This window comes from Strix aluco, chromosome 16, assembly GCF_031877795.1.
Source record: "Strix aluco isolate bStrAlu1 chromosome 16, bStrAlu1.hap1, whole genome shotgun sequence".
Taxonomy (NCBI): domain Eukaryota; kingdom Metazoa; phylum Chordata; class Aves; order Strigiformes; family Strigidae; genus Strix; species Strix aluco.
Genome location: NC_133946.1, coordinates 17,038,269 through 17,060,014, shown reverse-complemented (window position 1 = coordinate 17,060,014; position 21,746 = coordinate 17,038,269). Strand labels below are relative to the sequence as shown.

The 21,746-nt window shown below is 38.9% G+C and overlaps 1 protein-coding gene across 5 annotated transcripts in view; it reads left to right on the top strand.

The window, feature by feature from the left end:
* KCNQ1 (potassium voltage-gated channel subfamily Q member 1) overlaps nt 1-21,483 on the top strand; it is a 364,755-nt gene extending 343,272 nt beyond the window's left edge. For all 5 annotated transcript variants that reach the window (XM_074842353.1, XM_074842350.1, XM_074842352.1 and 2 more), the window contains one exon: nt 19,372-21,483. In XM_074842353.1, the coding sequence (XP_074698454.1) occupies nt 19,372-19,572 (201 nt within the window). In that variant the 3' untranslated portion in view covers nt 19,573-21,483. The remainder of the gene's footprint in view (nt 1-19,371) is intronic.
* Nucleotides 21,484-21,746: the final 263 nt, after the last annotated feature.

Genomic DNA, 21,746 nt, shown 5'->3' with positions numbered 1-21,746 from the left:
GAGGTTTTCGGTAGTCCTGCTGCTTTGCAGCGTTAGCAGTTGCAGTACTGTATAGGGAAAAACAATTTGCCTCTCCAGGGACTTCTGCTGGAAAGAGCTAGTTAGAGCCACTTACAGAAACAGGAAATTCTGCCGTTTTGTAAATGATTTTAAAACTGATAGCCCTCATGACAGGCAGTTCTTCAGAGGTTTGCTCCAAGGCGCCTCCCCAATGAGCAGCACTTGTGTTAACATCTCGGGAGGGCAACCTAGTGGCAAGTAAGGACTGAGAAATGGTCAGGTTTTGTCAGGGAGAGGGGATGATTTTCAAAAAGTAGGAAGTTCTAACTGCCTTATTTTAGATAGAGCTAGCAAAAATTAGCCTTTTGGGAAAAAATAGAACTCCCATTAGAAATCTCTGTGTTGTCACATGTGAACAAGGCTACTTGGAAAACACTTTCAGTCAAACCTTCTCGTAATCATTGATTTAGACTGTTTCATTGTGATCACCATTTTAATCCAAGGACACTGAAAGGCTGCACTTAGTCTGTTTTGTTGCCTTTTTATTCCTTTTAGGCCCTTTGGGATAGTGATAGGTTTTTTTACTATTTTAATGAAATGTTTCAGTACTATCAACATTCATTATGAAGCTAAATCCATTTATGTGTTTCCAAATTAAAAGAGTTTGCAATTTCCACTCCTTGAAATATCTCAATATTTTGAGAGGTCAAAAAAATTGTGATATGCCATAATTTCCCATGCAACAGAAACTGTTTACTGACCAAGGCAAGTAATGACAGTCCTCTCTTCTGTAAATTAAGCAAAAGTGTGGTATTGAAGCCAAGTAATGAAGCATAGTTTGTCTGCCATGTAAATGTATTTTGGGATTTATTATGTGTACTCACCTGCTTGTTCTTGGGTATTGGGAGTGCTTTGGAGCCTTACCAAAACTTTATAAGACATTTCCCACTATAAGACATTGTTTTAGCTGTGTGCAACTTTAACCATCTGACCTGAAGTTTTCCATTTTGGACATCTCAGACTAAAATTTTTGGGTATGTTTCAGCTGAAAAGCTTCAGCCATTCCAAGAAGAAAGTTAGGAAGAGACACATAATTTTTGCCCATATTACTGTGATTATTTTTAAATCCTGTAAGTGTTTTGAGGTGCTCTCCTACATTCATACTTTGGAATGAAGACTTGAAATTTCTCTGGAAGTTGTCCTAGTTTCAGGTATATTTATTTTAAAAACCCAAATAAACCAACTAACAACAAAACAAAACCTTGACTTTTTATTAGGTGAAAGTCTCTAAAATCACACATTCTTAGGGTAGAGGGGGGAGTGAAGGGAGAGGTGCTGATCTCCTCTCTCTGGTGACCAGTGATAGGACATGAGGAAATGGAATGAAGCTGCGTCAGGGGAAGCTCAGGCTGGACATTAGGAAAAGGCTCTTTGCTGAGAGGGTGGTTAGTCCCTGGCACAGGCTCCCCCGGGGGGTGGTCACGGCACCAACCCTGTCAGAGTTCAAGGACTGTCTGGATGATGCTTTTAGTCATATGGTTTAGTTTTAAGTAGCCCTGCAAGGAGCTACCTGGACTCAATGATCCTTATATGTCCCTTCCAACCTGAGATATTATATGATTCTATATAACAATTTAAAAAAATAAGTAAAGCTACTTGATTTTCAGAAGGAAACTACTTCTGAAGTAGAAAACTACTTGGATTTTTTTTCTGAAGACAAAAGTCTTCTGAAGACAAAGTAATATAATAGTTCTTTACTAAAACATGTATAACGACTCTTTTTTTCCTTTTCTTTTTTTTAAATAAAATGTGTGAACTGCAGGTCAGATGTTTAGAGAAACCCATTAAGTGATTATTTACTTTTTTCCTGAAGCACAGCACAGTTTGTTGTTTCTGTGGCTGCTTGCACAGAGGACTCTGCAGAGAAATAGCAGAATCCAGACTTCCTTTACCAAATAGAAAATCCAAATATTTCCTAAGTTTGATTTTTCTAAAGCTTCAAGAAGCAAAGCCACAAGTAACTATTGCTATGTGAACATATGTATTCTTGCAAGATGTTAGAGGCATGTTGTTCCCTCCTGTGCTTAGGCCCTGTATGACCAAAGGCTGAATGTGGCTCTGATGTCTCAGCTTATAAATACAAATTTGAGTCCAATCTTGTATCTAGTAAGCATAGGGTTAAAGAAGGAAGACGAAGTTGATTTGAACTTGAAAATTTTGGTTCAATTCCTAGCTTTTGCCCCAGATATTTTTTCTGTGAGTGCAGGCAAGACATTTAATCCCTCCGTATCTCAGTTCCATATGTATAAAACAGGAATGAAAATACGATCTTTGTCCCACCCCTTTTTTTATCTCATCTATTTAGATCATGCATTTTTCAAGGCAAGGGCTGTTTCTCTGAGTGTGTGTGTGTGTGTGGACAACTCGTAGCCCATCAGGGCTCTGATCTCAGATGAGGCCCCTAAGTGCTATTAGTGTGTAGTAGTAATAATAATAGTAATAATAGCAATAATAAGAAGAACAACAGATGGAGTTCAAATTGTGACAGATAGCTCTAAGCCATTACACATTCAGGAGTATGAAATACAGTCGAGCCCAAGACAGCTATTTTCATCAGAGACAAAAGTTAAGAGTTTGGCAGGGCGACTGAATTTAGCGTTATGTAAGCTGGGCTTTGCAACTTCAAACCCTGGTTTTATTTATGGGGGGGTTTTTTTCCATCTCCATAAAGTTTGGTCTGCCACTGGCACTGTTTTAGAGCTGGCTCATTGTGGGATCTACCCTGCTGCAAACAACGGTTGGAAATCTGAAAAGGTTTCTTTAATTAACTGAAAACCAGAGTCCATAGTCTGCTTGATATGAAAAATAGACCAAATTATAGTGGTATTCATAGCCTGCTGGAATGGTTGGTTGTTTTGGAAAAAAAATGTTTTTAAAGGAGGCTTGCCAAGAAACTGTTCTCTCAGGAAATGATAAATGGCAGTTTGGAGACTTGAGTGGCCTGTACTGTATGTATGTGTCTTGGTAACTGCTGACTCAATCGTGTGTGCTCCTGATGGCTCCCACATTCGCAGCACAGGGAATTTACAGTCCTGATTCACAAACTCATTACTGTCCTGGAGTTCGGGACTTTTGCGCATGGCCTTGGGGTTGTTTTATCTGAAAACAATGCAAACACATTTCTTTAAATTACACTTCAGATAACCTTTTGGTTATTGTTACTTTTACAGTGTATGCTAAAAACCTTGCAATTTCTTTTCCAAAACTATAGTTTCTCTGAATATACCCTGACAGGTTTGGTGTTTTCTATTTGGTTTGGGTGTGGTTTTTTTTTCTTTTATAGTATGTTTTATATGAAGTTGAGAAGTTTTAGGAAATTTAAATAACAGAAGAATGAAGACGTGGCTAGAATTTGCATGACAGGATTGGTTTTTAACAAAGTAAAAGAAAACACTGTCTCTGTGCACTGAAGAAAGATTTGCTTTAAACAAAGCACCATTTAGTCATATGAGTCTTTTGCAGTGATATGTGCTATTTACTGTATACTGTTACTATAGGGGATATGTGTGTGCAAGTGAACAAGCCTTTGAGTGTACTTTTCTGAGTGCTAACAGTGATCCATGTTTTCAGGTCATTTATATTACCTTAATCCTATTGACATCAATAAGTTTACTCTTCATTTACTCTGGGGTGAAAAAGAAGCAATTGGAACTATTATATATTTTAGGAGACGTTGCAAAATATTTTCCATTCCTGAGTCACGGTGGAGGGAGAGAGAGAGGTTCATGGCATACACAGAGCTCAAGGGATTGTTTTTTTTCTGATGTTGCCTAATGAATCTCACTGAAAAGGGTTACATAAATGGTAGAAAAACTTTGCATCTACATGTCCATGAAAATTTATACTGTGTGCTTGTAAACTACAAGATGAAGTGTGGATTAAAGAGCTCGGAGATAGTTTGATAGAAAATTAATTGATTCATTGCCTTTAGCTTGAATGTTAGAGATCCTAGGCACCTTATGGAGAATTTGTGTATTTGGTCATTTGCATCCAAGAAAACCCTTTTAGCATTCACATAGGAGGTATTTGTGAAAATGCTGAACGCTTCAAAGATCCTTTCTCTCCCCTTGCTCCATTATTTTTCTGCCCTTACTCCTGTTCTTTGCTGGTTCTGAACTAATGCTTCTCCTGCTCCCCTTTTACTTCCCCTGTGGCATGGCACTGCGTCATGGAGTGGCTGTAAACAGCTGGGCGGAGAACCCTGCCAGTGCCATCAGTGCTTCTTGCCTTTGGTAGGAAGGGTGTGACTTTTATATTGAGGACAACATGATGCCTTGGAGTGTATTGAAGGAAGCACCTACCTAAAGTAACTTTCCACTCTGTGAGAAATTTGCTGATGGGTTTTACGTGCAGTCTGACAGATTAGGAGAAGAGGAATGTGAAATGCAGGTACCTCGGCCCCTCTGACCAGTTAGATGCTGGTTTTCAGATTATAGACCATTGATTCTTCAAGTTTTGCATACTGAGCTAAGGGAGTTACCAGCACTGATTAGCATCAGTGTGAGCAGGGACTGTCTGGGGAGAACTGCAGATAACTTCCACTGGGGAACTACATCAGTGAAAAAAATGTATGCTGACCTTGGTATTTGAGTTCCAGCATAATTTTAGGTACGTAAATAGCACGATGAATCACAAAGAGAATAAAATTAATTATTTGTCATTTCTTAGATGCTTACAAGTTTTGCTGGGTCAGGTATTGGTATACAGTAGAGATGGAAAAAAATGTCATTTACATGAAAGTCAGAAGAACATATGCTTAAATCTTAAAATAATGCTAAACTTCAGATTTCAACAACAGTATCTGATTACTCTCTTAATCTTCTCTATTCGTTCAAATGTTCCGGAGTGTCTTCTTGTGCCCAGCAATGATGTATTAGAGTCTTTCACCCTTAGAGACTTCAGAGTGTGAGTATATTCCAGAGTTGCCTAGTTTTGCAGCATCAGAATGACTGCTCTAGAAATATAATGATGTCTGTCTCCTGGGGTGGCTGATTTAAAACCTTTGGCATGAGCAATGACCCCTGAGTGAGTGAAGGGCGTAATTAGTACAGGTGTTCACTGTACTAACAAAAGCATTTTTAGGTTCTGGGACTGTCTGCAAAGATTTAGTTCATGTCGTTTTCTACACATGGCAAACTTCTTTGTCCAGCACGGATATACAAGCCCTAAATTAACTGTAGAGTTATAAATAGACCATAGTTACAATGTGTAAGGAGAGAAACCTCACTTTGGCTTCTTGTATTGTGCAATCACTGTTACAGAAAGTTATAGACTATGTGTTTCACAGGTGGATCTTCCCAAATACATGGACCTTCCTCACTGAAAAGCTCACTGAGAGTCAAGAGCACTCAGGGAGTAAGGGAAGTGTTGAGCACCTTACAGCACTGCGTTGAAAACAGATTTGACAAAGTTTGACCTGTGTGAAATATTCATATAGAAAAGTTTCCCTGGAAAGTGACACATTCCTATGTGTCAGTTGTATGTGGAGAAATGCTGTGATTTAAACAAGCTTCTTTAGCCAGAGGCTTATTTTGCTATTGTACTAGATGCAATGTTGTGCTGCAGCAGGGGAGGAGAAAAAAAAAAAAAGACAAAGAATCAAGATAAAGTGATATTTGTGATGATGTGTCTGTATGTCTGCACATCATCTGCAGACTGTGGATTTATTAGTTTTTCAGTCAGTAAAAGTGTTCTATAAATAATGCATATCAGAGCTGGTCACACATGGTCTTCTCCCTTGCACATGTACGCTGCAAGTACTGTCTGAGCCAGAGAGGAATAAGTGCAACCAGACCTTCTCTGTAAATCAGCTTTTAAAAGTCAGTGTCAGACACTTGCATTGTCACGACAATCCATGTCCCATCTAGAAAGATGCATCGGTGTGGTTATTGCGGGGGTTTCAGGCAGTGTGGGTGCTGTTCCTGACTCAGCCATCATTTTCTGCAGGACTTGAGATGAATCATTTCACCTTCTGTTGTTTCCATTTCCTCAGCCATGAGTACTGGGGATCATAAAGCATTTTGAGGCTTGGAGGTCAGAAATTAAAAGAGAAGCGCTTGGTATTTTTATCATTTTTATTATTCCCACTGTTGTTCGGCATCTATCTTAAAACTTCGATATAATTTCAGAAGATCATTTATTGATTTGAAAAGACTGTTGCTTGAATATATAAATCAACAACGCAGGTACTATAAAGTAAAAAGGAGCAACTTACACCTGAAAGGGACTGTGATGCTTGAGACTGAATTAAACTCCTTTCACATTTCAGAGCAGATGTGTCACAGATAAAATTGTTAGCTGAATCACATAAACCCACCCATGAAAGTGTCCTAATTAATTCAGAATGATGTTAGCATTTTAATCTGTAAGGTCCTTCGTAGGTGCTATCTGACAACCTTTTTTCAAAGCTTGCATGAATAGGGGTGAATGAATTTCTCCAGATTAGCTGATTACTCTCTCTGTTGGATGGGGGGGAAGATACTACTTAGCAAAAGAGATTAGCAGAAGAAAGAAAATAAATAACTTCACAGTAACCTCTTTCACTCTTTCAAGGAAAATATGCAAAGGGAAAATAAGAAATGCTTGCAGGTAAACCAGTTTGTGTGGTGATACTCAGATCTTCCAAGTAAAGCACAGTCTGGCTTCTATGAACACAAATGATCAATCTCCAGGAGGAGCAGGCTGCAGCTTGCTTCAGGAAGGAGGGTGCTGATTCTCTGGTGTTCCTTTCCCAGAATGCCACTGTCAATGAAGTTCTTCCTGACTGATGCCTAAGACAAGCTTGGTCCTTGTGTGGAGGACCATTCTTTAGATGACAATCAAAGTGATGTCTCTCATCCTTTAGCAGTCTTTGTCTGTCTTAGTGTTGGGTAGCTTCTTTCTGCCACCATGATGTTCTCCTATGCTTTTGTCATATCGCTGCTCTTTGCTCCTACCTGTAAGTGCTGTGGACTGTTACCATGTGCTGTGAAACAGATGCTGCTTCCCATCACAGAGAAGCTACATTTTATTATTGATTTAACAGGGGCTAGTGCAGCCCTTAATAGCAGGGGCCAAAGGGGAGAGATCCAGCTACATATTCATGCTCCTCCTTTGTGCAATTTATAACAGTTCTGCTCGGAGGTGGGATTGGAGAAGGGAAATGTCACAAAGCTTTATGTGCATGACTGTCACCACCTCTGCCTGAAGGATCTTCCAGTATTTCATCATGTCTAGATTATATGTATTGTTTATCTTGTGTAGAAGCCTCCTCTATCATAGGATAAAATTACAAAGTCCAAATCCTTTTTGTTTCGAACAGTAATGATCATGATTATCTTAAGAATGAACAATCCAGGCTACTGCTTATGAACCAGAAGAATAGCAAGAGGTGGATGCACATCTAATATCTGGAGCTGGGCAGATCATTTAGTCTTCAAGCCTGTCATGATGATTAATCAGCTAGGAAAGACTGTGAGCCTTTTTCTTCCACCACTGAGCAGTTTCTTACACCACCGAGCAGTTGCTTACACTGCCAATAGATCCACTTTTTGAGTCATGATGTATCAGTCCAAATAAATGCCCAGCCTGGCTATATTCCTAGAAGAAGTTATTGACAAAGAAAAGCACTAAGGATTTTTTGTTATCTTTGTCATCCATTAAATTTTTCAAACACGTTATTTTATCAGAAACATTTGTTTACTTTTGAAGTCATTATAGCTTAAAATGGTATGGAGAAGAGCCCTGATATTTTAACTGACTCAAAACCAGAGGGAAACCTGCAATGGAACCATTTTGGAAAGTTAGCCCATGCAAAACTTGTTACTGGCAGCAGCCAATCTGTCTCCTAGTTTTCAAACCCCCAAAGTGTTAGGAAATTGGCTTAAAGCCATAGGGTTGTATTTCAGCAAAAAAAAAAAAAAAAAAAAAAAAAAGGAAACAGTTATCAGAGTCTTTAAAAATCTAGTTTCTGAGACCTTGATGTACATGGACCTGTTTTCAAGATTTCCTCTGCAATAATGCTGGTTAGAAACTAACTCTGGAAATTGAAGCTGGTATTCTTACAGAGCTGGTTGGCTTCAGAACTTGGAATTTAAAGAAAAATGTCTAAAACTACAAAATGCATAGGAAAATAATCACTTCATTTCCCCCAAATTCAACTGGCAGATCTGTTGAACTCCTGCAGGCATGGTAATGACTTTGTATGACCCATGAAATTTGACTGAAAACCCTTCTTCATTAGCAGTTGGTTGCCTTTGTTGTAGTTTTGCTCCTGGTATCCATAAGATCTACTAGTTTGCCTTTATGAATAATACCATGACAGCCAACAAGCAGTTTCTTTTCCTTTTAAACATGGGTTTCCACTGGTAAATATATTACGTTCTAGTTCTCTCATTGGTTATTTGTTGGTTTGTGGCTGATTGTATCTGCCTCCCCTTTTTGAAGCAGTCAGTAAACTAATGAAATGCTGTTTTGGAGTGTCCAAGGCAACTTGATTTTAGAGGGTGCTGAGCACTTGCATCTTCTCTGGATTTCAGTGGTTTTGCTGGGTGCTTACATTTCTACAAAATGAAAGCATTTTTATTTTTAGAGTATTCTGAAGGAGATATTTCCAAGAATATGATTTCAGCAGAATCAAATGGCGGTTGGAAAGGCTGGGGGAGTAGAGTGGGCTCGCAGACTTTTTATCACCAATAAATTTCACCTCTGATCTCTGTGCAGCCCCTGGGAATGAAAAGTGCCTTTGGAATTGTGTGTGGTTTTCTTTCGTTCCACTGAGCTTTCCCACTGAAATTTTCTGTCTTGAATCTGTGTCTTTGTAAAGCTTAATGCAACGGCAAAAGAAGAGGCCGCCTCCTTTCTGAGGAGCAGACTCAAGCATACAAGAATACAGCCCTGATTTTGTGTGTTCAGAATGGGTGCAAACTTGCCACCTTATTTATCACCAGGATTTCTAACCTTCAAATGCTATGGCCCATAAATGACTTCTCCATAATAATATTTATCAATGTATTTCTGGTCTAATTATTCATGCTGAGCTTGTTCTCTAAAAATTTCTCTTGAAAGAATCTTTTTAAAGATTTTTCTTTTGAAAACAAATTCATGACCACATCAAACAGAGATTCATGTTGCCATTGGTTTAATTACCAGCAGCCCTCAGGGAATCTCAAAACTCACTGTTGTTGTAATTGCTTCTCTCCCTTTCTCTCCCCCCTCCTTTTCTCCTTCCATTTTTGATTGCTGCAGAAGTCATCGTGTGGTTATTAATTTTTTAAGCTCGTTTTAGGTACAAAGGAGTTTATGTCTTTTTTTGCCCATATAGTAACTATCAAATCATAAATAATGAGTAGATTATGGATGCTAAAAAAGGAACTGGCCAAAAATCTTTTTTTTTTTTTTTTTTTAAAAAACAGTTGAAGTCATATTGGTTTTTAACATTTTAAGCAAAAAGCAGATAGTGGTGCCCTTCCCTACTCATGCCATGCCATAAGATCAGATCCATAACCTGTGGGTGTGTCTCCCTTTCTATTCCAACCAGTGCACCTAGTGTGGCTTTATTCCCTTTGAAAAGCAGTATGGATGCCTCATTGGGGTGAAGTGGGAAACATAACATAAGCAATGCTGACCTAACTCAATGTGATACATGGCATATTTGCTTTAAAAAGAGCAGCAGTCTCAAATCTGTTTTGAATTAGAAAAAGTGTTTGAGAGAAAGAAAGGAAAAAGGGAACTGTTTCGTAGCAGGCATCTGAAAAATAACAGTTTGGAGGAAGGAGGAAAAATTTTCAGGCAAAACCTAACAGTTAAAGCTGAAAAATGTATTTCTAACACTGGGGATTATGAGTGTATATCTTATTCTTTGGGGTTTTTTTAAATAAAATCTTGGCAACTTAAGTGCATACTATGATGATCCAGAACAAGAACAGCTACTCAACAGTGAAATTATCAGCAGTACTCCAGCAAGAGGTTATTAGTCATAGTCCCAGTATCATACAAGAGCCAGAGCCAAGGATTCAAGAAGCAAAACATTCCCCTTTGGAGAGAGGTCAAGATTAGTCACTTTTGTTTTCTATAATTGGTAAGGGTGGTAGGGGGGTTTGGTTTGGGGTTTATTTTGTTGGGGAGAAGACTTTGGGACATATTTTGATGCTAGTCGGGTCTTTTACTTTTTTAACCCTAAAGTGTTGTAAACATGCCACTGTTCCACACTGGAAATGGGAATCTACAGCTAGGAGAAAGCTGTTGTCTGATAGCCAAACTTCTGACAACAAAAATATGGAGTGATATTCAGAGGCTGCACTGCTGTGATTAAACCAGCAGAAAGAGTCCTCGCGAGGCTAGTACCACAGGGAGTTTTCTTCACATCTGTGGAACTGAAGCATCTGAAATATAAGTGCCTGTTAGCTAAACAGTCTTTCTTTCCTCTGTAGGTAGGTACCAGGGTGCTCAACCAGAAGGACCCAATGCAGGAATGTTTTGCTGAAAAAGAATGTGACTGAGAATGAGAAAGCCATCAGTTTTCCAACCTTCTGTCTCATTAAAAAACAGAAAAGTGCTTTGAAGGGTTTTTTTGAGATCTGAAGATCTGCCCAGGACAGGGGAAAAGAATGTTAAGGTTTTGTTAGAGCTCCTCCTTCCAAGTTGAAGTTAAAGATGTTTAGCATATCTGAAGGCGGGCCGTTAACTTTACTGCTTCAGTTTTCCCCACGTTGTGCTAGCAGTAACAGTACATATCTACTGCAGTGTCTTACTGTATAGGTACACAAAGGTTCACACAGTGCTTTGGGTATAAGATGTGCTAATGACCACCATTTATTCTATAACTATATCCAAACTATTGCATAAAGATAAGGGCCTTTTTTTCATGTTTTTTTGGTCAATACTTCCCTTATATGTCTTGTTATCTCAAGCCTGTTTGACATCCTCCATAAGACTGGGTTTCAATTTAAGCATAATTTGGGAAGCTGCTTATGATGATGGTGCTAGATGGATGTCCAGTGATATTTGTGGATACATAAACATCTCATATTTTTGGTATCACTGATTCACTTGTAAGGAAAGAATCCTCTCTTCTTGCCAACTTGTGTCTTATTTTTAAGTGAAGATGGAAGACAGTTATGTCTGGTCAAAAAGGTATTATTTCCTGAAGTTGGGGCTATAGTAAATGAAGATAAGAAAATTCTTGAAAAATCCAGAGTATTCAGTTAATAAGATAGGGGGATTTTATCTTGTTTAGTAGCTTCTGGTAGAAGTTATATTTAGAGACAAGACCCTACACTTTATTTCCCTGGCTTCATGCAAGGAGAGAAAAACATTCCAAGCTCCCTTGCTCGTCTACTGATACTCTGTTAGTTTAGAGGAAAGGGTTAAAAAAATAAGTATCTGACCTTTGTAATATTTTAGAGAAAAAAATGCTGTATCCTGAGGCAGTGCTGGGCCAAAGACTGTAGATTTTGGACACTGTCCTAACTTGAAAATTTCCATGTGTTTTAAGTCTTGTCTCATTTATCTACAACAAGAGTCAACCACAGATTTTAATTGCTTGGCTATAGCCCTCTGGATGCCAGATAGATCTGCAAGCATTGCGCACGTCCGGGCATACACTCAGTACTGCGAGGCCAGCAGGACTGGCCTGGGAGCTTGGAGAGCCATGAGCAAGCAGAGGGGCTTCGCAGCCCAAATCCGCACCTAGAGCTAAAGAAAGATTCTCAGGAAGAGTTGATTTCCAATGCTTTGGGTGTTTTAAATAAGCCAAATATTTTTGCAAGAAGTTGTTAATAGCAGCAACAAAAGCGCTGAACTGAGGCCACTTCTCAAATAGCAGCCATGTCTAGTCTCTGCTTCTTACCATCCCCTCCAGCCACATCCATCATGGTCCTCATTTCTGTCTTGACTAGCAGCATTTTAGGTCACCCCTTTCCAACTTTTTTTACCCTCAGGCCTTTCTGAATCCTCTCCACTTCTAAAATAAGCACTGCCTCAAAAGCTTTCCACCTTTTGAGGTCCTGCACTCAATAACAGTCCATGGCCAAGTGTATTTCACTCTCCCATAACTTAATTCTCCTATTTGCCAGTGTCCTACCAACACTGTTAGAAGGAGAGGTATATATTCATCTTACCTTGCTTCCTTTAGTCAAGCAGCAAGTTAAAGCCAGATAATTTTATGAAAGTGACATGTAAAAGCCAAATCAACTTGTGTGTTTGTAACTTCTGATTTCTATTTATTTCTCATAATTTTTAAGATCTTAAAGGAATTGCTTGCTTATATAAGCACAGCATCTTGACACTTGTTTGTTTGTAGGTCTCATTTAATACTTCTCTCGTACCTAAAGTTATGCCTGCTGCTGATGTGCAGCATTTATTCGTGTAAGGATTACGTACATGAGTTGTGTGTAAGTGGCTGGAAATAGTCAGGGATGGCTGTCAAGGTTTTATCGTGTAACATCATCTTCAGCTACTGCTGTGTCTGAAGGTTGTATCTTCATTTTCATTTGGGGAAATATGGCAGTATCATAACAGGCAGTTATCAAAACATGGTGCCAATATTCTGTGTTTGGTAACATATATGCTGTATTTTATACTATATTATTCATTTAATCACATATTACTGAAGTGGCTTTTTTCATAGCAGTTTTCCAGTTTCTGACCTATCAGAATATGTCTCTTACTATTGTTGGTTTCAAATAGAATTCAAGGGAGACGTCTAATCTGAAAAATTACATTATGGTTGTAATCTACACTCTTCTAGGAATCATGAGAATCCACATGAAAGAAATGGAGCTGAGTGTATAGTTAACCCAAGATGTCATATTTCTAGAAACTTTGAGGAAGTGTTTAGAAAAAGATGTTTTTCTTAGGGGAAGAGAACATTTGGAAAGGAGAAATAATTCTCTGCAGTGCACTTGTTTATCAACATTGCTTTCACAATTCTAGTGGAAAGAAATAATGCATACATCAACCCTGTCTTTCTCCCATGTCCTATAGCTTGAGCATCTGGTACCCTAGAGCTTGTGCTGCACAATCAGGACAAAATTCTTCAAACAAAAATTACTTTAAAGTGCCACAAGTGTTATAATCAGTAATCAAATGGCCACATGCTGGTGTTACCAGTTTGTTTTACTTCCCAACATAATTAAGGAAAATGTGTGACAAAACTGAGTTTCTATTCAGTGCATTAGGAGTTTACTATGCCAAGTCAAGCCCTTTTTAATAGCAGTTCACTGTTATCAAGGTAACTTCTGGATAATCAGAGCCAGCAACTGAATTATAAATCCTGGTTGTTTCTGAGCTCTAACCCTGACTCAGCAACTCAGAAGTTTCTTCCCATTCCTAGGTCATTGCCTTCTGTTGAAAGCACAAGCGGCACACCCTGATTAATGGTGAATTATCAGCAGCCATTTAAGGGTTACTACTACAAAAAATAAGGGGTTTTTTTACACTTTTGAGAAGTGTAGGAGAAGCAGTTTACTATAAAAATACAGAGTAAGATGAGACCAACAACAGTCTCAGTTTACTGAAAAAACAGAACAATTTTTAGTATCTCAAAACAAAGAAGAGATTGGCACTGGTAGCTTTATGCAAGAGAGCTGATTCTAGGACACACTGTGTAGCAAGTGCCTTTCTTTCCAAAGAAGCTTTTTGTCTTAAAGTTATCCATTTTATTTCTCAGTTAAGACAGTGGTTACAGTGTTCATATAACATTTTCATTGACTGGAAAGTGACTTGTCACATGCAACTACCAAAACCTGTTAATTTTGTTCCTCAGAAGCTCAGCTTTTATATTTTTCTAACAATGAGTAATCTTGTAGTACAGGAGAGTGTTTTCTCACTGGCTCTACTTCCTCTGTCCTTCCCCCAGACACCACACACATACTCCCTTCTTTGGCCAACACTCAAGAGAAAGTACAGACTGTCTGGAGAACAAATCTTCCTTCACGCAGATTACATTCCCCTATAAACACCTAGCGACGGGTATATAACCTCCAGTGAGACTGCTGCCTAACCTCTGGCAACAAAATAAACAAACCGAAGCCAGAAGCTCTGATAAGGGGATTCTCAAGAATCTGAAATCTTGGGTACTGTAAATGGAAGGAAGACTCTTCACGTGATTTTTGAAGAATCATGTGCCTGAAGAAAGAAACTTTCTTTAATAATACTGAAATTGTTAGTCTCTCCTGCTACTAGTATAGAGAAATATTTAAAATAAATCCTCTATGAAGATTCCCATACCTATCCTTGAGCTTCTCTAGAAAACCACTCCTAACACTGTATTTGTTCCTGTACACAGGGCTCTCAAAACTAAAGCATTAACTTTTAGAAATACTGAGATACCAAAATGTGTAGTGACTTAGCAAGAAGAGGAGCCAGGGAAGCTGCACTTTGAAGCTTCCTCGGATATTCTCAAGAACTTAAATATGATGGATCCCACCAAAGAAAAACATGATTTATAACCACACCTTCACTTGCAGAATACACTCGTCGTTTTCTTAAGTACCGCTTGATACTGATACCTTTCTTCATATTGTTGCCATTAACAGGTATCGTAAGTTCTGGAATGTTTTTTGCCTCTTACCTTTTCATCAACCGAGTCATTAGTGTGCCTGACGATGATTTTGTTAAAAGGACATTTTGTGTGTTTTCCTGAAATATAAAGCTAGCTTATTACTGAGTATAGTATTGAATAGTGAACACATTAGGGATTCTATACAACAACACTTAAAAGCATGCACAGATGAAGAAAGCATCATTTTCTTTCCCTGAAACAGCTTTAATCAACAGCATTAATCAACCTTGATCCCTCCAGATCATGGAGCAGCACTTGGCACAACATTACAGTAATTTGTGGTCTTTGTGGCCTAAATTATGCCAAACTCCAAATTTTGTCCTTCAGCTTCCCCACTACCCTGAATATCCATGGCTGAAAATACCGTTCCCCTCAGCTCCATAATTCCATCTGTCCTTGCCCCTTCCCGGTAAAGCCCTGTAATTAGTTTGGGGAGTGTGTCTCCAGAGTGCTGCTCTTTAGTTCTTCATTATAGGGGTGTGTAAAGAAGACTCTCCTCTAGATGTCCTTGGAGCCACTCAGGCTTCTTTGGATTTTTTATTAAAAAAAAAAAAAAAACAAGGAAAGAAATTCATTGTTACATTTTATGTTCTGAATCGTACCATGAATTTCTTATGAATGCTTAAAATTACAGGGCATTTAAGATTAATATAAAGTGAAGATCTGTGGTATTTTAATAGATAAATTGCTCATTATTCTGTTCTCTCATCACAAGAACAGTCTCTCTCTTGTTCACTAGCACCTCCTGGAATGCCTTTAATACCTTTATAAAATTTGGCATGTCACTATATCCAGTTGTAGAGGATTGCTGCTCCTGAAAACATGACCTCAGAGAGGACTTTCTGGTTCATAGGAACTACGTCATCACCATTAGTCTATTGAGTGGGGGGTCAGAGTAGTCATGTGCCTCTGTGACTTTGTAGGGAGAGCAAAACTCTGTTGTGTAACGTAGCTACATTTCTCCATGATGTGCCATTTAAGATTTGTGCTCTAATCTTTCAGCCTTTGTGAAGAACTATTTGGGTTGGGTTCTTTTCTCAGTGCACTGCGTGGATGGGATTGTTTTATTCATTTTTAAGAACTAGGTTCAAAACTTGTTTAAATCTGCTTCTCTCCATCTGTGCTTAATCTATGATCCTTGGATCTTTTTTTAAAAAAAAAAACTTATCTCGGAGGATGGAAAAATCTTGGTTTTATACAGTATTTCATTAAGAGTTAGAAATAACTGTGGTGTGTAATTTCTGAAGAGTTTCAAACACTGCTTCCTCTCCCCAACAACTATAAAATGCAAAGGAAATTATTTGCATATAAAGAATTTGATCATCCAAACATCATGCTTCTAATGAAACATAAATCAGCTAGAAAGAGCTTACTTAGTTTTTCCTAAAAGAAACAAATCAGTCTGAGTTATTTTTCTGTGTAATTAACACTGTTTGCTGTTTTAAGTAGAGGGATCAGAGTTGTCCAAAGCAGTTAAGATTATAGCAACATCAGCAGTTTTTCTGTTTGCTTGACTTTTATTCATTCTGGCATCATAGCTAATTTCTAATCAAGTAAATGTGTTTGAAAATACGATTCAGGGGAGATGATACACTCTGCCATGCTAAGTACATAAAGCTACTTTAATAAAAAGGGTATTGCACATGATGACATTTTTCTAGTGGGTATAATTATCACTGCAGCAAACAAGTGAATGATGTGTTTCAGGATGTGTTTGGACGAGGACAGGCAGACTGGGCATGCTAATAAGCAAGGCCATTCACCATCAAGCCTCTTATTCTTGTACATCAGAGGCCTGTGATGACAGTAGAAGTTGCCTTCTGGTAGCTTTCACTTCTCTCTAAAATGTCTCATACTTTAAGCAGACACCCCTTTGGCAGAACCGAGGATGGGGGCCCATCGTCCCATTGCCATCTCAATGTCATCTTTTCTGATCCAGCCCCAAGAAGCATGAGCAGAGCAGTGTACAGAAATCCAGACTGCTCCTTCTCTGGTAATATCCAAAGAATATGTTACTATTTGGGATTGATGATTCAGTCCAAAATCGATCCAGAGCCCGCTGAAGTCACTGGAAGTCTGTGATTGCCAAAAACTACCACTGACTTCAGCATGTCTTGGAGCAAGCCCTTCACGGGCGCTGAACTCCCTGGGAAATGGCTTGCTTTATTGGAAAGCAAAACTGATTAAACAACAATTAAACACAAGCAGTTATCTGGACCTCCCTCCGCAAAAGCTTTGTGGCTTTAGAGCCCTATCCCTATAAGCAGGAACATGGAAGACGAAGGCCTTTACTTTTTATCTCATATGGCTCAGCTCAATAGCAATTAGCTTCTGCCTCTGCTTCTGTGGGCCTCCTGCACTCCACAGCTGCAGCAGCCAAACCTTGTTCCCTAGGAAAAATTAGACAATTATCTCTGGGAATTTATTTCCCAGCAAGATTATTCACATGTCACTTCTCTCCAGTACTTCATCACCAAGATGCACAGCTGTTGAAGGAGTATCCAGATCTCAGTCCAATCTACTGTCATGTTCAATAGCTCATCACTGCAAGAGTTTCATAAATGTACATTTTCCAGATATATCTTCAGTCTGTGTTTCCTCTGGTAATCCCTGCTTGGAATCACAAATTAAGAAATAGATATCTATAAAAATCCCCTAGTTAGTTTAGAATAATTAGCAAAAAGACATTTCTTGTTAGAGGAAAAGTTGTCCTTTGGACTCTGAAGATAGCTGTTTGTCTGCAGTCTTCCACTACGGACCTTCCAGCGCAGCTGTCTCAGAAAGCAAGTGATACCTGAGCAGTGGGGGCTGTAGGAATGAGGTATTTTTGCAGGCTTCCCTAGCACTGATTTGTACTGTCACGCTTGGAGCATCATGAGTTTGCCATCTACGATGGGCACCATTTGGGCAAAGCATGCTTTTTTTTTAAGGGAGTGAACAAATAGTGATGAAATGAAAACCTGATGATCTGCTCAATTTTCCATCTGTATTTCCTTCTAGAAATCTTGAACTTATATGTTCTTCAGCTTCCTCATTTGAAGAATCTCATCTTTCAACAGCCATTTCCATCCAGAATTACTAGTGTTTCATGTACCATCTAGGGTGCTTTGCCTAATGTTTTCAAAACCAGCTGCAAAGTATAAATCTCTGGCACCTCATATTTTTAAATCACTGTATCTGCTTCCCTACCAGTTGTACAAAGTGTTTGGAAAAAAAGAAAAAAAAAAAAGCATTTTCTCTAAGGTGGAAAAACATTTTAGTCTCTGCTGAAATCCTCCAGGTTTGTTGATGTTCTGCTCAGCCTTACTGTCTTTTACTATCCTGTGTGATACTTGGATGATAGCCAGGCACATATAAATTGCTCCCACTCATGCTCTCTCTGGCGGTTTTATGTGCCTTTCACTACTTTCTAGCAGATATTTTAAGCAGCAATTTATTCCTATCACATTTTTTCTGCTTACTTTCTTTTCCCTTTTTAAAATGTATTACATCTTTTTGCCTAGAATTTACTTAGTGTTTTAGGATCCCTGTGGATCGATGGGTCAGAGACTACAATGGCAAAATCGAGGCTTTCTTGTTATGCTTGCAGAAGGCAGTAGGAAGCCAGAAGGCAGACTCTTACTGCCCAGTTTCAATGCTTGCCATGCCAAGGGGCAGAGAGCGTGCAGGACTTTGAAGCTGGAAGTCCCCATCTTCCCCTTGGGACATCTCGCTCAGTACACTGGAGCCAGCGCGGAGAGGAGGATTCCCATGCCAGATAAAAGGGGTGATAAAGGTTACTTCTTGACTGGAAGATGCAAGAAACCTGAGACTGAATCTGTGGTGCTCCTAGAAACATTTCATTCTTGATTTTCCTCTGAGTACCAAAAATGTACACAGAATAGAGTCTAAATTTTGGATAAATCCATAACCTAGGTTCTATTCAGTATCCTGGTTTTTCATTATATTTTCTCCTAAAGATTAGAGCAGAAAAGGCAAAAAAGAAGCACTAAGTAATTTAAGGAGTTTCTGTCTGTAGGCAGAAGAAAATGAGCATTATGGATTCAGGCTGAACCTTCCCTTGCAGCCCCCCAGTTGAAAAATCAGCTTTCACCCGACTTAGAAGAGTCTCTGGCTTGCTGTGAATCATGTCATTCAAACAGCAGTCCTAGTGAAGGCTGTGTCACTGGGGGAATGAGAGCATAAAACCAAATCATGCCTCACTCCCAGCCCTGGCCACAGAGCCCAGCTGCTATATACTCACAGCAGCAAAAATATCTGTGGGCATTTTGTGGCCCGAGCTGGTAATTGGGCCCAAATGTAACAAAAAGCATCAGTCAGTCCTATCTTAGAGTTGATTAGATCACTGCAAGTAGAGCATATTGATATTATTAAGGCATGTAAGCATGTTAGAAGTTTATCATGTTTTCAGAAAAAAATATGGACACAATAATAACAAAAAAACCACAGAAACTCAGTTCTGGGACTTCTTTCTCTATCCGAGCACATGTCTTCAAAAGCCCATTTGTCATGTGTTCATCCAGGTATAAAATAAGTGTCAAAGCACATACCAGAGGTGAGTATTAACAGGCCTGTCCTCATCCAACTCTGACTTATTGCATTAAATTTCTAATGCTCTGTTTGTTGAGCTGTGAATCTGTGGTGTCTTCGTAGAGGTTCTTGTGATCCTAATTAAGAAAACTGTCATTTTAATATTGCATTTGTATCACATGGTTTGTTGCAATTTTCTCACCTGCTGCTGCTAAACAAACCTTCCCTTTGATTTGTAGGTTACACAAATGGACCAGAAACTGAACCTCATTACAGATATGCTGCATCATCTGGTTTCCCATCAGCAGGGAGATCAAGGGAACAACAGATCATCTCAGAGAGGCAACAGTGTCAATTCGGATCTTTTCCTCCCTAATAACACCCTGCCGACCTACGAGCAACTGACAGTACCAAGAAGAAACGAAGACGATATATCCTGATCTGGTATAAGTCTGGGTTGGGTTCTTCCCACCTTTATCCTTTAAATGGGACTGAATGTTGAGAACCTGGAAGGAATTAAGTTCATCAGCTATCCAAGAAAACACACAACAACTGTATCTATACCACTGGTCTCAAATACACTCTTCTAAAGCCCCTCACAACAGCCAAAGGATTGCCAGGCTGTCTTCTACCAGGCAAAACTTACTGAAGCTCCATGTTGATTTTGTTCATGAACAAATGATCACAACCCATTATTTCTCAGAAAGACCAAAATCATGTAAAGAGAGGCAAAACATCAAGGATTTAGAGCTCCTTTAATAATAATAATAGTAATAATAATATTCTAATAATACTTGAACTTAGATGGAAAAAGTGCATTCTGTTTATGAATCTGCAGATAGCAATATATTTCTACTACTAAGGTTTTTAAAACAAACTGGGATAACTTATGTTGTTTTTATTGTATAAACATACACTAACATTCTAGAGAAAGGCAAACCACATACTGAATGATTTTCTCTTTCTGTTTTATTTTAACTTTGCTACATAGTTATCAGATAATGACCAGATTTTTTAAACCTGTTTTTCTTCAGGGAGGAACTACTCCTTAATCTGGAACAATACTATTTATAGTGGAAAGTGCTATAGATTTTTTAAGATATCAGTTTTTCATGGGAGACAATAAAGTATTACATAGAAAAAATGATTCTGCTTTCTAGAAAATTGTTGCCAAAGAATTTATGTATAAATAGAAAACACCGTGGTCTGAATGTACTTGTCCTGAAATAGCTTTTTAAAAAGAAAGCCCACTACTTCTTAAACCTACTGGTTTTTAGCTTACAGTTGCCAAAAATAGTACAGAAGGCTGACGTGACTGAACTTGCTGGTCAAGTGCTTGAGCTGGCCACTTACTGAGCATCCATAATCCTTGCAGGAATCGAGGCCCCAGTTCAGGAAAGCATCTCTTAGCCAGACAGCATCTATGACAATTGGAATAGTTTCCTGAATAACGTCTTGAGAAATTCTACTCCCTACAAGAGTCATTTGGTACTGAAAAGTGCTAGCTCTGATTTAGAGGACCGAGGGCCTCAGCTACAACCCAGGGAGCTGAACCGCATTACCCCACATGGTAGGTGCAATAAAGCCAGCAGTGTTTGGCTCAGTGTGATTTTTCACACACACACACACACCGTGAGCAGGATTTGGGCTTTGATTACTAAGGTTGAAATTCCACCCTTGTGGATAGTCAGCACCTGTACCAGTCAGCCCTGCTTTGAATGTGGAACATTTTTAAAGCTGACAGAGTGTCAGGAAAAGCTATTTAGCCCAATGTGGTGGTGGTGGTGGTAGCCCATACCTCTGGCAAAGGAGGGAGATGTAGACAGATTTATCAGCTCTTGCATTTTGAGCATCATACACATCCAGTGCACCCTATTCCCCTCACTGCAAAGCCTGTACCCCACGGTGGTCTCTCTCCCTCTCCTGGAAAACTGATGCCCTAAAGCCTCATAATTTTGCACAGCAGTTAACCACTCTTTAAAATCTTTGAGCAGTCTGAAATACTGATGTGTAATGAACTGAGATTGCAGGGAACCTTCTTATAGTGCTGCTCATATTCCGGGCTTTCTTTTCAACATTTCATCTCTTTCACTTGGACTGCAGAGAAAAGTATACTGTATCTAACTTTACAGATTATCTTACAATTATCCAGCCTTGCTGCTGTACAGTAGATAAATGTTAAGGGTGTAGAAATTTAATTTACAGGCACAAACAGGAATTGTATCTGGGCATTATGTTTTATAGAAATCAAATTATTGTCATGATTTTGAACATTTTTTAAATGAGATTCACTATGTAATTTCAGGTTATCAATCAGCCTGTTAATTTCCTAATAAAATACAGGACAAGAATGCTATGTCTTTTGGTTATTCTAAAATCTAGCCACTTGATACACACAGGAAAGCTGTTGTCTTGGCTTTTCTTTTTCCTCTTAGCCCACTGTGCAGTGTACGGATGCCTGATTTGCAATGTAGGACTAGAAACCTTCTGCTGATTCTTTACTAGAGAAATAAAAGAAAAACAGGACTTAATCAGCTGGGGTGGCTTTGGGGAGAAAGGTGTGTCTTGTAGCCCTTGCTGAAAGCAGCCAAGTCTATGCATTTCTAGGGGCATT